This window comes from Rhipicephalus microplus, chromosome 5 (assembly GCF_043290135.1).
Source record: "Rhipicephalus microplus isolate Deutch F79 chromosome 5, USDA_Rmic, whole genome shotgun sequence".
NCBI classification, from domain to species: Eukaryota; Metazoa; Arthropoda; class Arachnida; order Ixodida; family Ixodidae; genus Rhipicephalus; species Rhipicephalus microplus.
Genome location: NC_134704.1, coordinates 122,268,660 through 122,286,124, shown reverse-complemented (window position 1 = coordinate 122,286,124; position 17,465 = coordinate 122,268,660). Strand labels below are relative to the sequence as shown.

Genomic DNA, 17,465 nt, shown 5'->3' with positions numbered 1-17,465 from the left:
TCGAAATGTATTGGCACATTGAGTGTGGAATGTAGTCATGTTCTCACACGACATGCATCCCATGATTATCATGTTTGCACAAGTCACGTACCTTCGTCATTCATTGACGTCACGTAATAAAAAATTTGGCATATGTGAAGCTAGCGAAACACCAGGGAGCTCATCATGAGTGTGGCATGTAGTCAAGTTGTTACATGACACGCATGTCGTGATTATCATGTTTGGATGTGTCATTTACCTATGCCATTCATTCACGTCCCGTAATGCCAAATTTAGTATAAGTGAAGCTAGCGGAATGGTCGCCAGTGCATCATGAGCGTGGAATGTAGTCATGTTGTTACATGACACGCATCTCATGGTTATCATGTTTGCACAAGTCGGATACCTTTGTCATCCATTCACGTACTGTAATACCTAATTTGGTATATGTGACGCTAGCAAAACAGCCGCGACCACATCATGAGCATGGCACGTAGACATGTCGTTACATGACACGCATGCAATAATTTTCATGTTAGGGCCTGTCGCTTGTGTTCGCAGTGCTATCTTGTCATACCATATGTGATGCAGGGTTCTTGTTGCTGATTTGTTTCTCCCGGGCTGAGCCTCAGAGAGTTTTGTTAATAAGGACAAAGCCGTTCGGTTTCCAAGAAACACACAAAAAGTTTAATTGAAAAGAAAAAAAGGCAAAGATTCCTCACAAAACAAAACACTTAATAAACAGTTGACTGGACATGACGAAACACATCTGTAAACACCCAACAAAAACGTTCAAAGTCAGTAACTAAACCTAACGTTCGAGAGGGGCTGAGTGATGGGAGTAGCGCAAGAGTATCGGTGCAGTCTCACCCACAAGTTGGTTTTCGGCGGTGATGAGAAACCGGAACGCCGTGACTCCTGCGTCAATGCGTGGGCTGGACGAGGACGAGGGAACGCTGGCTGCTGGCGACACGTCGAAAAGCCCTACCAAATCGTGATGGTTTCGGCTTGAGGAGCGTGGACACGTCGGAGACGGGAGAACGCAGGCTGGTGGCGACGCGTCCGGGAACTAGGGTCGGCCTAGTCAAGCAGCTGGGCGCACAGCTCGGGCCCGGAGCCCGACGGCTGTAGCTCGCCTGCCGGAACCGAAGTCCGCAGGCTCTGGAAAGGAGTTCAGGACCGGATGGCCACGGTCCTTTGGAGCGGGAACCCGACAGCAGGAGGCCCCGGCCGGTGGAAGTCCTGTAGGCTCGGGTCCGGAACCCAACGGCCCATCTTCAGCGCCCGGTCCGGTGACGACCTTCCGCTTGCACTGCCTGCCTCGAATTCCCCTTGCTCTCGTCCCCCCAGGCTCCTGCTTCAGCTCTGGCCCACTTGTCTCGTTCTGATTGGCCTTTCAAAACTCCGTGGTGATCAGCCATTGGCCCTTGTTTTCTTTATGGTCTTGGATGCTTGCGCTCCACGCTCTCACGTGTACCGGTCCTCGGCGTCGTCGTTGTTCAGGCGACCCAGCACGTGCACTCGGTCATCCTTTAATTTCGCGCACTTTTCGAAGGCGCGCACTTTGAACGCGCACCACACATCACATACGCCCCCCTTTCATTCAAGTTTTTTTTTTTTTTTAGAAAAAAAAAAAACTGCCGATGAGTGCGCGTTCTGCACTACGTCACAATTAAACCACATATGTCCGCCACACAGTTCACTGCATTGCCCAAAGGTCCACATTCACTAACCTCAAAATACGCAAGAAGTGAGAAAAAGTATGGACACATCTAGCGGATTGTGAAAATCCCCAAATTAGTAGTACACCACCCCTTTTTTTTATCATATATACCCTATCATCTCAAAAACTATACATCATGTTAATGTTACATTGCATGTAACTTCTTCAAATATTTACAAGCAACACCCTTCCATGGTCCGCAAGCAAGATCCAAAAGAAACCAGCGGGAAATCGAATTTGACGCTTAAGTTATAGCGTCCCGTACAAGACGTTTAACTGCTCTAACCATTTGACAAGAGTAAGGAATCGGAAGCCAGTGGAAGAATTCTCGACCGTAAGCTCGTATGAACCTAAAGCTGTGTATCACCAGGTTCCCAACCTCGAAATCACAAGCATACACGCTGGAATGTCTGTATGCCAGTCGGAGGCGTTGCCTCCAGGCGCACCAGTACAACCACGCCTGAATCATTTCATCCTTCCCACGAACGCCTTGCTTGAGCTCGTAAGCCGCTAATCGTTGAGACATCTTAACAGAAGCGACCTCTTCAACCGAAGATGCCAAAGAGCACCAGTCGGCGTCCTTCCTCGTACAATAACCTGCTGGACCATTACTGCCTTCTGGTTCACTTTCCATCCCTTCAGCTTTCTGTATTGCTTGTTCATCAATACTTTCAACCCTTCTGCCTGGGTCATCGTGATTACCCTCATTGTCACATATAGCTGACCTACATTGCAACTCTACTCTCTGTTCTTCAACAAGTGCTTTTGCATTTTGCTCCAATATTCTTCTAAAAGCATCATCTACAATTTCCCGAGAACACAAGCCATCTCTCTGTATGGGCAAGTTATAATCATGGTGAAAAACCATGTCCGTAGCGTCTGTTGCTATCTCCAGTGGCCCAAAACAATAGGTAGCTGCTACATCAGAGCTTTCATTATGGCATTCGCCGGCATTACCTAGGAGACCTTTTATTGCTCCTTCAGCGGAGCTATTCAGAGGCAATCCTACCTCTGAATAAAGTGCGCTTGACCTCTCACAGGTTTCAAAATACCCTTTACTCTGAATGGAACGTTCTTGTTCCATGCTCACGAAGCATTCCTGCGCTTCAATAAGCTTATCGAGTCTCCTAGTCTTTTGACTGTTTACCTCCCTGTCATACTCTTTCAGAGTTTCTTTCTCTGGCGAAAGGTCATGACGAGGTACAGGGTCAGTCTCACGTAAATTCAAATCGCTCCCGATGTAACTGCTTTCAGAGCACACCTCATCCACTGGTTGACTACTCTGGCTCTCAGACCACGTATATTCAGCGTTTTCCCTCTCAAGCCACTGCTGCAAATCCTCATATTCTAGTTCCAACAGTCTCTTCTTTTCGCGCATCTCTATCTCGAGCAGCCTTTTCTTTTCACGCATTTCTAGCTCAAGCTGCTCCTTCTTAGCGCGTGTCTCTCGCTCGAGCTTCTCTCTCCTAGCCCGTGTTTCTCGCTCGAACTCCTCTCTCTTAGCGTGTGTTTGCAATGCAATCTGCTGCTTTTTAGCGTCACATATCGCAGCCCGTTCCTCTTGCGCTTGCGCCATTTGCTTGTCGTACCACTCCTTGAACTCCGCTCCCTTGAGACTTATACTCTCCGCCAGATCTAATAATTCCGAAGTGCTTTTCATCGCGTCGAAAAATCTACATGAAAAACAAACGACTTTGTCCTGTCGCTGCGGACGCCAATTTGTGATGCAGGGTTCTTGTTGCTGATTTGTTTCTCCCGGGCTGAGCCTCAGAGAGTTTTGTTAATAAGGACAAAGCCGTTCGGTTTCCAAGAAACACACAAAAAGTTTAATTGAAAAGAAAAAAAGGCAAAGATTCCTCACAAAACAAAACACTTAATAAACAGTTGACTGGACATGACGAAACACATCTGTAAACACCCAACAAAAACGTTCAAAGTCAGTAACTAAACCTAACGTTCGAGAGGGGCTGAGTGATGGGAGTAGCGCAAGAGTATCGGTGCAGTCTCACCCACAAGTTGGTTTTCGGCGGTGATGAGAAACCGGAACGCCGTGACTCCTGCGTCAATGCGTGGGCTGGACGAGGACGAGGGAACGCTGGCTGCTGGCGACACGTCGAAAAGCCCTACCAAATCGTGATGGTTTCGGCTTGAGGAGCGTGGACACGTCGGAGACGGGAGAACGCAGGCTGGTGGCGACGCGTCCGGGAACTAGGGTCGGCCTAGTCAAGCAGCTGGGCGCACAGCTCGGGCCCGGAGCCCGACGGCTGTAGCTCGCCTGCCGGAACCGAAGTCCGCAGGCTCTGGAAAGGAGTTCAGGACCGGATGGCCACGGTCCTTTGGAGCGGGAACCCGACAGCAGGAGGCCCCGGCCGGTGGAAGTCCTGTAGGCTCGGGTCCGGAACCCAACGGCCCATCTTCAGCGCCCGGTCCGGTGACGACCTTCCGCTTGCACTGCCTGCCTCGAATTCCCCTTGCTCTCGTCCCCCCAGGCTCCTGCTTCAGCTCTGGCCCACTTGTCTCGTTCTGATTGGCCTTTCAAAACTCCGTGGTGATCAGCCATTGGCCCTTGTTTTCTTTATGGTCTTGGATGCTTGCGCTCCACGCTCTCACGTGTACCGGTCCTCGGCGTCGTCGTTGTTCAGGCGACCCAGCACGTGCACTCGGTCATCCTTTAATTTCGCGCACTTTTCGAAGGCGCGCACTTTGAACGCGCACCACACATCACACCATACCAGTTTTGCAACATGCCATGGGAACGAAACCACGGCAAGAGCTGCAAGACTATGAAATGTAAATCACGACATTCATGACATACATGTCAAGATTTTCGTGTTATGACTAGTCAAATATGTTCTTCATACAGTCGTGTTCTTCATACAGCCATTTATTAGGAACGATCAACCACCAGTAGGGCGCGAAATCAAAATTTGATCAGGGATTTGGACAGCAACGTATGAGAGAGAGGAGTACCTTAAGTCCTGACGTTTAATCACTTTTGTACATTACTCAGTTTATGCGCAGTTAGTCGGCATGTCGTAGATCTAGTCACACAGAAGATAATGTTGATTTTTAACACAAGTTATAGGTTCTCATTTGGTCCTTAACTTTTACCAGTTACACCGCGGCCGACGCGTTACAAGGTTCGTTGCCGACAATTGTGACATCATTGATAGATAGACCATCGGTCTCTCCAAGAAGCACAGTACTCTAAATGAATCAGCAAACCATTCATCAGATTACTAGAAAAATAAGTAGCTCTTTGGTTTGATTTACTCTGATGTAAAGATATATAATGAACGTGTTTTATAATCTTAAAAAAAGATTCTCATCATGTACATTTTCGCGTTTTTGGCGTTTTATTGGCAGCGTTAGCTCGTGCCAGTCAGAGGGGGATTCTGTGGTTGTGTAGAGATTCTCCTGTTCGACTACGAGTAAACTAGGTCATGTAGTTTGTGCCCATCTTGTCTACAGTGCTCTTTGTCTCCGTCTTTGTGCCTAAGTTTTTACATATTTTAGTGCGACCAACCAGCTAGAACTGGTTTTGATGCTGCCTCGCAGGTGGGGAACTCCGTGTACTACAACTACACGCTGTCCATTAACGGCAGTGCCGAGAAGCATGGCGACAACCCGAACAAGGACTATCTTACCGATGTATTGGTAAGCCGACATTGCTACTGCAACATAGTGCCACAGTGCATTTGTTCCCTTTTTACATGTGAGGCTTGCTTAACACTTACTTGGCTGGTTATTGCAATTTGCTTTGACTTTAAGCCTTTGCTAACGTCTTTGTTAGGTCTTTTTCTACTTTAGAGGAAATCAGTAGAAGACGAACAACGGTCAAAAACTAGTCAGACTCCTGGAAGCAGCCGGTACGCTTTCGTCTACCTACAGAACCATTTTTTGCGCACTGGGTGCGCTAAGATGAAGCACATGCGTAGAACCATAAATTACAACACCAGAGCTCAACTCTAACTTCTGATGCATTGCTTCAGGCAGGACTTCCAGTTGCAGTTAGTGAAAATAGCGCTTGGAACTGGAAAGTTGATGCCAGATTATTTTAGTAGATACGGCTTAATGTGTGGTAGGTTGTATTCCTGGGACAGGTTCGGTCCCATGCAAATAACCTTCCATGCTCTCGATGAATATGACCCGGATCATGTTCTGTCATGATGGTGAGGCCTTGGCATTATATAGAATCATGCAGGCGTTGCGGTGTCACAGCTTTAAAAAAATCACGTGGATATTTTTTCCGTGGCGAAATATTTTTCATTCGTCATTTTAATGCGCAGATCCCACGTAACAAGTGGATAATTGTAACACGTATACATGGTTCGCAAGCAGGTTAAGGCAAAAGGAGGATCCAAACCTCCTGACCAGGCCCTACCGCACAGGGGTAGCAGAAGCAGCAGACTTGAAAATAAATAAGTCAACTTAAGAAATTCTGAATAAACAAGGACATAATCATTATTATGTTAAGCTTATAACCACCAAATATAGTAATAACGTTGCGACAGTAATGGACATAAAGTAATATTGTAATCACAGGACCAACATAAGCACTAATGCAATAAAAGCAACAAACATCAATAATGTGGTAATTAGCCACAGTAATAACAATAACTTTTAATAATGTTACAATGCAATAGCCGAATATCATTATTATTTCTGTAGTGAAAGTTACATTAAAAATTGAACAACACATCCGCATCTGACTTAAAAAACATGTCCATTATTAAATGATTAAATTGTTGAATTGTTTTACAATTTCTGGCTACTTGAACAACAGTTCCATAGATATTGCATAAACACATAGTCTCATACTCGATGGTTTGCATGCCTTAGTTTGTCCTGGGTTGCTTAGTTACCATTGATGCACGGCGTAAACTGTATCCTGTTTCTCGACTGAGGTACCAGTTTGAAAAGCCTCAAAGTTAGTAGGGACTTCCTTAAGCAGTCGAATGCAGATCTTTACTCTGTAAGAGTTTGTAGTGTTAATAATACTGTAACGCGCCATTAATTTGGAAGACCCTATGTTTCCAATTGAAAAGTTTAGCAAACGAACAGCTCGACGTTGTAGTACTGCCAGTTTTTCAATGTCTGTTTTGTTTCCGTTCCCCCATACTGATAAGCCATAGCTAAGATGATAATGTACAAGATAAAAGTATAGCTGTCTCATGAGCTTAAGTGGCACATAGCATCGAATTTATTTTAACTGGCTAAATGATCATGCAACATTAGCTCAAACTTTATTTATGTGCTCAGTACAGCTTAGGTTTTTATGAAATGTAACACCTAAAGAAGAATGGCTTGTCACATCCTCTAGTTGCATTAATTGGCAATCCTGTGCAGATTCAAACTCCTCTAAAGCAGATAAGCATCTTGCCCGGGTAATATATATATATATATCAAAAAGCATAGTGTTGGCTACTTTATATCTGTTTCGACGAATTCGAGGCCACTATTTATGGCGCGTGATGTTTTGCTAATATAATGAGTACATCATCCTTGATTTCAGAGAAGTATGGCGCCACATGCTGTGTGTCGCAAACTTTCACATATCTACTGAGCATCAAGGCTCAGTCGCACATCCTCTTCCTCCTGGCTGAGTCCGTGGCAGTGGATCACCGTTACCCTTCCTCTCCCCGCCCCTGATTTTTTTTATTTTGCTTAAGTACAGGCTGTTTTAAATTTCTATGTACGTCTGGCATTGAGATGCGACTGGCGCTGCAATCGAGCGCCGGCAGCAGCTCACGCGTGCGCAGACGCTTCAGGGGTGTAGAGTTGAATCACGTCGACTGCTGCGGTAGGGCAAGTGCTGCCAATGATACTAGAATCGTGGGCGTGCCGCATTATGGGCCAGTGCACGGATGTCATTGTTAATGCGGTAACTGGGCCGATACTCTACACTAATAATTTTCAGAAACATGTGCGCCACAGATAGGATACGAATAAACAAGGAAAGACGAAATCGCACCTCCTTTCTTTCTTTGCGTCCCGTTTTGCTGTGCAGTTTAACTGTTCCCGTACCAACTTGCCCAACTTCAAACGATTGTCTGCACTAAACGTTGTGCATTGATTGATTGATTGATTGATTGATTGATTTGAGGGGTTTAACGTCCCAAAACCACGCTATGATTATGAGAGACGCCGTAGTGGAGGGCTCTGGAAATTTCGACCACCTGAGGTTCTTTAACGTGCACCCCTATCTGAGCACACGGGCCTACGACATTTCCGCCTCCATCGGGAATGCAGCCGCCGCAGCCGGGATTCGAGCCCGCGACCTGCGGGTCAGCAGTCGAGTACCTTAGCCACTAGACCACCACGGCGGGGCAATAAACGTTGTGCAGTGCCAAGCTATGAACCTTTGTTCGGTATAATGTGGCCCTACAAACAGTATTTGAACCCATAACTTGTTTGCTCTATCCAAACATCGTGGCAACGTTTGCATTCACAAATGTTTCTTTTTTTTGTGTGCACCGCAGTAAGCTGCATGACGAAGACACGATAATGAACATGCATTGTGCGTCGTCTCTTGTTGACTTTAAATAAAACAAAGCACTCAGTTGTGACTGCTGAGCAGTTGAGCGGGTTTAACACAACGAAAATTCGAAAGAACTCGGGAATGACTTTGAATAGGACAACCACATGAACGTCCTTATTCTCGACAATATATAATCACAACAGAAAGAATTCACTCACCGGCGCCGAAATGAACTCGTGACGCTTCCAAGTTCATGGCCCCAGCGGTACCGATGATGGCACTCATTCTAAACGGCAGTGAATGCACGGTGTCATGGATGTGTTCCACAGAGCATGTCTCATTTGTTGATGATGGGGGTGGGCCATCAGAAGATCCAGATTTAGCTGAAGAAAACAAGGGCTCGTCTGCCATACGTTTTTCTCTTTTTTCATTTTTTTTTCTTTTCTAAAAAGAGCAGCACTGTATGAATTAAATAGTCAACTTCGCGCCAAATTGACAACCATACTGAAGAAGAAAACACATAGACTGTACGGGTTCTCCCTTACAACTGTTTGTTCCTTGAAGAAACAGGCTATTATTAACCCAGTTATAGTCAACACATGCGCAACATGCTTTGGCTGTCGCTTACGTAATGACGCTATCGGACGCAAGCTCTCTAGATAACGTGCTTCCGACTCGTACAGGTTGAGTGACGTTTCGCTAACAATTTATACCCCATTTTTTGATGTAATAGGCTTCTAAAATGACCTTGCTTTTACTTTTTTCAAGATACTAATCTGCATGAAGCATATTGTGTATCCACATGAAGTAACATGAGAGCTAAAATGCGCACCGACCTTAATCTTTACTTTGAGAGTGTGTTCTCTTGCTCGGTCATTGACGCAGCGCCCTGTGTGGGCAACGTAGCTCTTCCAGCACGACAGGGATATTATGTAAGTCACTCCAGTGGCGCACTTCATGACATTCCTGAAATAAGCCCACATGATTTACCCTACTGTGTGGTTGTGAATTTGGCACAAAGTGGAGTCTTTAATTCAGGCATGTACCAACTAGCCCAACATCGAGTTCTACAAGTAGTACTCTGTTGTTTATTTGGTTTACCATGTCCTGTGTACACGAAAAGAGTGACTTCAGATTATTGAACGCTGTTGTAAAAACTAGACTACATTTCGGAGCCAGCTGGCGAGACTTGTTGAGGCTTTCTCCTTCCCTAAAGCATTCCTGAATTTGTTCCCGCTTGTTTTATCGGGTTAAGCCAGCGCAGCAGTACGACTCTTACGGTTGAGGGATTTTTTGTTGTTGAAAGTCAAATCGAGACAACGCACATTGCGTGCTAATTCTTGTGTCTTCCTCATCGAAGTTTACAGCGGTGTACATACATTGAAGAAATGTTCATCAACACACACAGCACCACTGCGTTTTGGGATAGCAATCAATGTATGCCGTCAAATGGTGCTTGTAGCACCCCGTTATTACAAATAAAGGCCGAGAGGTTGGCGCCATACAACATTTAGTGCAGATTATCGTCCCAGTTCCTGCACTAACAATGATATTCGCGCGCTGGCCAGCAATGCGGTAAACAAGAGCCACCGTATACCAGACAGCACGGTTCAAAACTACTCGCCTGAATCATCTGCGCACGCATTGGCTGTTGATGGCGCGTGGTGGCAGCGCTGGCTGCATCATGATGCCACATGATTTGAGATTTCCCCAAAGTCTGAAACAGCCTGGACATGCGCACGCAGGCATACAAAAGAAACCACGAACTTGAAGCAAGTGTAATTTTACTCTACCCCCCCCCCCCCTTTTGAAGAATGATGTCTGTCTATTCTGCTTACGATCCACGGTCGCTGATGCGTGCCTTGAGCATCAAAGGTATGCGTTTACAGTTAGCAGCTCCTGAGTTCTAAATCTCCCTCCTCTTTTCTTCGTAATTTTAGCGGTTGAACACTTCAGTTTAATTGCCAGTGTTTATGCAATCTAATTACAAAAGCGCGGACGACGCGGATGAAGTCTGCTTCGATACGTCCTCATCAGGTGCTCACCTCCTTGTCACTGCAGAGAGCCAAGGCCTTGTCATTTCTGGAGGGCCGAGCAGACAGACGGCGTCCTTTCTTCATGATGTTGAGCACGCCTTCGCCGCATGCACCGTTCACACCCGCGATCCGCCACAGGAACGCATTCCCCAACGTGACGGCACCCAGGACGCCATCCTTCAACATCAGCGTCAACGGGGTAAGCTACATATTTACCACAGCTTGACGGAACGCTATAAGAGAGGAAAATTGATAGTTTGTTCACTTTTAGGGTCCATGTGCTGTTTGTTTCTGACAACGTTTAATTCATTGCTTTACGCACATGTTCAGAACACATATAAAAGAGAAGATATTAAGTACCTGAGCTGCCGAAAGGCATTACGGCACTATTTACATGACAAGAACGAATAGAAAGTCTCGATTGCAATGATGGTAAGTATTGTGTTATGTGTCTTTTACCTTTCTCGAGACGTACCAACATAGCAGCGTTGAAAAAACTGATCATGCTGTATGCGTTTTGTTGGCTTCATGGTCTCATTTATGGTATTTTTTAGACGAAGCACTGGCTAGTGCGACAGGCCATCCACCCTATACCGGAAGATGTGGTTTCCTGGATTGACGAAGCCTACAGGAATAGGTAACGGCTGAATGTCAGTGCTCATTGTCAGTGCCCAGTGTCAATACCCAAAGTGCATGCAAAGCCACAGCCACCTTCACGTGCATGATTAGATTTGCTAAAACAAAGTGTTTCCCTACAGGCACAGTGTTCGTAGTGTAGATAGCGAGAGGGAATTACTTTACTCAAGAAGGAACCCCAGTACGGCTCTGCTAAACAACGGGACAACTAAGTTATCAGATAGGTGTAGAAGATTTAGGTGTTTGAGCAGTGCCTTCATGACGTATGGGACACAGTCCACCAGCCACTTATCCAGGGTCACTGGCCTCCGTTCATCAATAGGTGTGTATCCGAGGCGCTCATCCAAAGCTGTATGGATGCCCGGACAACCCTACAAAGTGCGGGGTTCATCCAGGAATCCACCACACGTAGTAATGATGCACTGTTATCCCGATCACAAATTTCTGAAATGCCTCAAAGATTCGCACTCTTTTCTTTGGGCAAGCTGTTTATCCTGACATGCCCCTGCAACCCTGCTGCGGCCACTATCTCCAACCTTAGCCCAAAGGAGTGGGTGGGAGGCGACCTTGATTGGCTACTCTAACCCTAAGGCCCAAGAGGCCTTAGTTCGACGAGCCTAGGCAGCAGCCGACGCTAATGGGGTCCCGTACTAGGGATCCCCAACTACTAGCTGTGGGTGCGGTTGACTTATGAGGTGGTCGCTGCATACTTTCCTTGTTTGTTTTTTTGTTAAATAAATGTACTTGCCACCATAATGCTGACTTGATAATTGCTGCTAGTATGCGCTCTGAGAGAGTTTTCTAAAGTTCACTATAGAAAAATCTCGCGCTACAACAGTTCAGCGAATGATGGAAATGACCTGTAGTATACATCAGAAAATTCATGGGAGTTATGCATGACACACAAATTTGCCAAGTCTTTGTGCTTGCGGGCTTCTAACACACATGTGGCTTTGTTCAATGTTTTGCTTTTATTATTTTTGTCGAATATAAGAAAAGGCCACAGGGAAGTGCGTGACCGGATTTGAATTGTGGAGCTTAAAAGGTTGAGGTGGTGAAGTGCTGAACATTTGCTGACTCACATTTTGCGACAAAGCAACTCCGAGCTACGCAAAGCCAAACGGAGCAGAAAGTACAAAGATTAGGGAAATTTCTCTATTACCCATCATTTTCATGCTCGCCGAATCACCATGCGTTACAGCTCTCACACACACTAGCGCCAGTGTTCTCGCTAGTTTATTTATAAGGAACTATGTGCGCTTTTACCCAATGTCACCCTCATTAGGTTTTCCCTCTAGCATGAAATAATTACCCGCTGCCAACTGCCAGGTCAAGGGGCTTTCTCTAAGATTTTACAGTGTTATGGCTTACGCTGACGAACGCTCTGATCACCTACTCGAGGTGTGAGAAATGATACCGAAAAGGGAAGCATTGAGAAACTGATGAGCACCTTTCCGAAGATGATGACAACGGAATGTTAAGAGGGATGATATTTCAATTTCTCAAGCACAGACCACTTTCCTATCAGCGTTCGATTATATACACCCTTATTTGCCATAAAGGGGGCAACAGTTATGCCGTGGTAACGAGACGTCTCCACACGAAAGTTCATTTATGAATGTCGCCATAACGTTGAAAAAATTGTCCTTGCAAATAAATATGACTGTAGTTGTACGTTCCAAAACTACGATATCATTATGATGGATGCCGTTGTAGAGCGCTCCACAAATTTTGACCATCTGATGTTATTTACCGCACCCTGACATTGCCTCCATCAAAAGGCGACTGCCATGGCAGGAACGAAAATCATGACTTTCGGGTCAGCAGCTGAGCACATTGACCGCTGCACCACACTTACTCGTAATAGCGAAAAAAATGAATGCCTTGCCTAAGAAAAGAAAAGTAGGCTTTTTTGCTTCGCAAATTTGTCCTACAGTGAAGCACTACTGTTGTATTGCAAGAAAGCATTTGCGTCATGCAATGACTTCGTATCATGTTTTCAATTACACGCGCACACATGCACAGTCATTGGTCACAGTACGGGCATCAAGAGGTTTAACAAGTGTGCTGGCAACAACGGTACTTAGCAAATGGTACGTGAGCAAGAAGTTCATGTTACTTCTTAGTTGCGAAGCGTCTCGTGATCAAGCTCAATCCGGTGTGAGGAGTGACCACCCATACTGAAAATGTGCGTCCCTCCCCGTCTCTCTCCTCTCCTACGCTACCCCATCTTTTCTCCTACGCAGGCAGAGTCGGCTCGCAAGTGTGTTTAGAAAAATTGTTTCACGATTCAGAGTATACTTGATACTCAACTACGAGAAAACATTGAGCCGTCTCAGTAAAGAAAAAAAAAGGTCGTTGTTGGTACTAAATTGTAGCTACATAAAATTGTGTTTAGACAAAATATATTTACACTATGTACAAAGCATAAATTATGCGTGACTAATCAGTTCAGAGTAATACATTCACATTTGGCCAGTGCCATTGTTACATTTTATGTGTAGGTGTGATGTATGCTCATCTGTATGTATCATGTTTTCGACGCAAATGCCATGTAAAAACACTCGGTGAGCTGTGTCATGTATGTGCTATTGCCATGTAAGGACCCTGGGCCTTCGTCAAGTTGCTGCGACAGATTTTATATGCGGAGCATTTCTTAGCGAACTTCGGCGACTTTGAGCGTATCTATCTATCTATCTATCTATCTATCTATCTATCTATCTATCTATCTATCTATCTATCTATCTATCTATCTATCTATCTATCTATCTATCTATCTATCTATCTATCTATCTATCTATCTATCTATCTATCTATTTAAAATGCAGCCGCCACAGACAGGATACGATCCCTCAACCTGTGGGTGAGCAGCCAAGTACCTTAGCCACTAGACCACTGTGGCGGGGTGATGTGAATGGATGATAAAGGTATATGACTGGTGCAAACATGTTCCAGCATGACTTGCGTGTCATGTAGGAACATGACTACATGCCATGCTCATGATGCACACGTGGTCGTTTCGCTAGCTTTACATACAACAAATTTGTTATCACGTGAAGGGAATAGGTGATGAAGGTTTATGACTGGTGCAAACATGATATACTATATTTGCGTGTCTTGTAAGAACATTTCACGCTACATGTCACGCTTATGATGCACTCGCTGTCGTTTCGCTAGCTTCACATACACCAAATTTGGTATTACGTCACGTGCATAGATTAAAAAGATATACGACTGGTGCAAACATGATATACATGACATGCGTGTCATGTAAGAACAAGACTACATTCCACGCTCATGATGCACTCGCGGTCGTTTCGCTAGTTTTACATACACCGAATTTGGTATTACGTGACGTGAATAGATGATGAAGGTATATGACTGCTGCGAACATAATAATCATGACATGCGTGTCATGGAAGAGCATGACTATATGCCATGCTGATGATGTGTTCGTGGTCGTTTCGCTGGCTCCCCATACGTCAGTTTTGGTGTAATGTGACGTGAATGGATGACGAAAATATAAGACTGATGCAAGCATGAAAATAATGACATACGTGTCATGTAAGAACATGGCTACATGCCACGCTCATGATACACTCGCGGTCGTTTCGCTAGCTTCACATATACAAAATTTGGTATTACGTGACGTGAATGGACGATGAAGATAATGGCACGTCCAAACATTATAATTATGATATGTGGGTCATGTAAAATATGACTACATGCTACGCTCATTGCACGCTCGTGGCCGTTGCGCTAGCTTCACATATACCAAATTGGGTATTCTGTGACGTGGATGGACGACGGACGAAAATGCGAGCGCAAACATGGTAATTATGAGAAACAAGTCATGAACGGCATAATTTATGTCGGCCTCATAACTTTTTGCTGATGTTAAAGTGACATAACAACCTTCCTCATTCGTGCTTCGCATATAATCGAATGCATGGTACGTGGGATCTGACAATTTTTTTAAAGGGAACCACGGCTGCTTCTGTACTTTGGTGTGCCACACCCGAAGAGACAGATAGTGAGCCAGTTTTCTAATTTCTTGATGTTTTTATATTTTTTGTAGATTACGCACTCTGCTATCTGTGGATGACATGGTCGCGGATGTGCTTGGCTACCTGATGTCGAAGCAGCTTTTGAACAACACCTACGTATTCTTCTCGTCCGACAACGGCTACCACCTGGGTGCGTGTTCACGTTATTTTCATTGCGTTATACTGCGCTTCATAAAAGTGCAAGCACGCATAGATAATGATAAGGGTAAATGACAGGGGAGCAGATAAACCAGGTGCTGAGCTGTATACGAGTATTGTGCGTTGAGGGAGGAGGAAGACGAAGTGATTCCTTTACGGAACACACCTTGCTTGTCTTTGTGCTTTTCTGGATTTTTCGCTGCAGTTGTGGGGTCTATAGCCCCATACATCGCGGTGATGGATGTTCGACCTCACGGGGCACCGTCCGAGCCCGCTTCGACCGCGGAGACTGCTTCGAGGAAGCGAGGAAACGTGTCTAGTAGTGAGAGTGATGACACTGAGCTGTACTCTGCATCAAGCGACGAGTCCTCGGACGACGGCTTCCAACCCGTCCTGTACCGCAAGGCTAAACGACGGATCATCAATGCATCTTCGGCATCAAGCACGACCACCGTGAAAACTACCCCTCAGCGATGGCCTCACTCTATCCTGTTTGTGCCGCTGAAGGCTACCGACAGTGTACGCGGGCTGAACAGGCATGCGCTCTCTGTGAACCTCGAGAATATTACGCCAAATCAGATCAAAGAAGTACGTCTAAACGCAAGAAGGAACATCTTGGCAATTGATGTGCTGAACCCACGTGCGCTAAGCGCGCTTCAGAAAGTAACGCAACTGGGTAACATCAATGTCAAGTCTATAATACCAGTTGATCACTTCAATCACTTCAACAGGAGTCATTTATGACATCGCCACTCAAATTCCAAACTCGGATCTTTCAGTGCTGATAAAACCGGCAAATGAAGATAACGTCATTGTGAATGTCAGCCGCCTTGGTAACACACATTGTGTGAGAATTACGTTCAAAGGGGACTGTCTCTCCTCCCATGTAAAGGTTGGCCCCTTTCGTCACCAGGTCCGACCATTTATTACAAAACCTATGCAATGTCATAAGTGCCAGAAGATCGGCCATATGCAGGGAGCGTGCAGGAACTCCGAAGTGTGCCCCCGATGCTCAAAACCACACACCGAGAACAAATGCGGCGCAACCATACTAAAGTGCCCTAATTGTCAAGGCGCCCACAGTGCATCTTCCAAAGACTGTCCATGCATAAAGAAGGAGTTTACTATTCTTAAACAAATGGTGCGAGACAGCTCTACCCACAAAGAGGCCGCGAAAAAAGTCCGGCGAAGACGATGACGTCACCGTCGAAGATCTTCGCGAAGAACACAGTCAACTACAAGAAGTAAGTCAACGCATCTGGGAACGGCGCCCACTGCAGGGTACACTGCGGCGATCGCAGACGATGGAAGAGAGAAAACAAGTAGATCTCTCTCTACTGAAGAGTGGCCGCCACTTACGCGCACGCAACTTGTGGAAGAACCGCATCAGAAGCCGCCTTCATCAGAGCAAGCTGCGACAATAGAGGAGCAGCGGAACTTGGATAAGCAAGTGATTGCTCTTCTACGACCCATAATTAATGTCATTCGCACGGTGTTAAACAACATGCGTACAACGTCAGCCAGAAGTGCACTTCAAGTACTGGACGCTCTGAGTCCAGTACTGGTGGCTCTTGAGTAGATAATGGCCCACCAGCCACTGTCTTTCAGGGAAGAGGTCAAAAAGCAACAATTTTTCAGTGGAATGCACGGGGACTGAAATCACGCATTGCAGATTTCCGTCAGTTCGTTTCCACCAATATGTTTCCCATCATCGTCATCTGCGAGCCAAATTTATTGAGCGCTATCAGACTTTCCGGATACGAATCATTTATGTCGGCTTGTTATAGTGGAAACAGCAAGGTCCTGCTGTTTATTCGCCGTGACCTGGCTTACATTCTTCAGTCTGTACCACCTGACAACTATAACCAATATATATGCTTAACAGTAAAGAAAAAGGGTCTTATTGTCACTGTTGTCGGTGCATACATGTCGCCATCAAGTATATTTGACCACAGAAGACTAGGACACATCCTATCAACCACTCCTGGCCCATGGGTCATCATCGGAGACTTCAACGCCCACTATACGCTATGGGGGAGCCTGAAGATCAGCTGGAAGTCTGATAAAGTTTGCTTCAGACAACAAGCTTTGCTTGTTTAATGATGGCAGCCCAACATTTTTACGTGGTCCTGGATACAGGAGCTCCCTTGACTGGGCTTTTGTTTCTCGAAGTCTCGTCAGATGTGCCGGATGGTTTGCGGACATAAAAACACATGAGAGCGACCACATTCCCACATATGTTAAGATCACAGGATTATCACCTTGAAAGGCACGCGATACTACTGGACCAAGTTCGAATCTATCATGGAAGAACGCTGTCAAGAGAACACCTCATTTGACTTAGAAGAGGTGATCAAGTCTACAGTGCAAGACACAGTGTGCACCCTCACATGCTCTTCGATAGT

General features: G+C 45.6%; 1 protein-coding gene across 2 annotated transcripts in view; it reads left to right on the top strand.

Annotated features, from left to right (window-relative positions):
- LOC142817916 (N-acetylglucosamine-6-sulfatase-like) overlaps positions 1 to 17,465 on the top strand; it is a 62,297-nt gene that overhangs the window by 29,282 nt on the left and 15,550 nt on the right. For both annotated transcript variants that reach the window (XM_075895873.1, XM_075895872.1), the window contains 4 exons: positions 5,261 to 5,359; positions 10,245 to 10,418; positions 10,774 to 10,856; positions 14,934 to 15,052. In XM_075895873.1, coding sequence (XP_075751988.1) covers positions 5,261 to 5,359; positions 10,245 to 10,418; positions 10,774 to 10,856; positions 14,934 to 15,052 — 475 coding nt within the window. The remainder of the gene's footprint in view (positions 1 to 5,260; positions 5,360 to 10,244; positions 10,419 to 10,773; positions 10,857 to 14,933; positions 15,053 to 17,465) is intronic.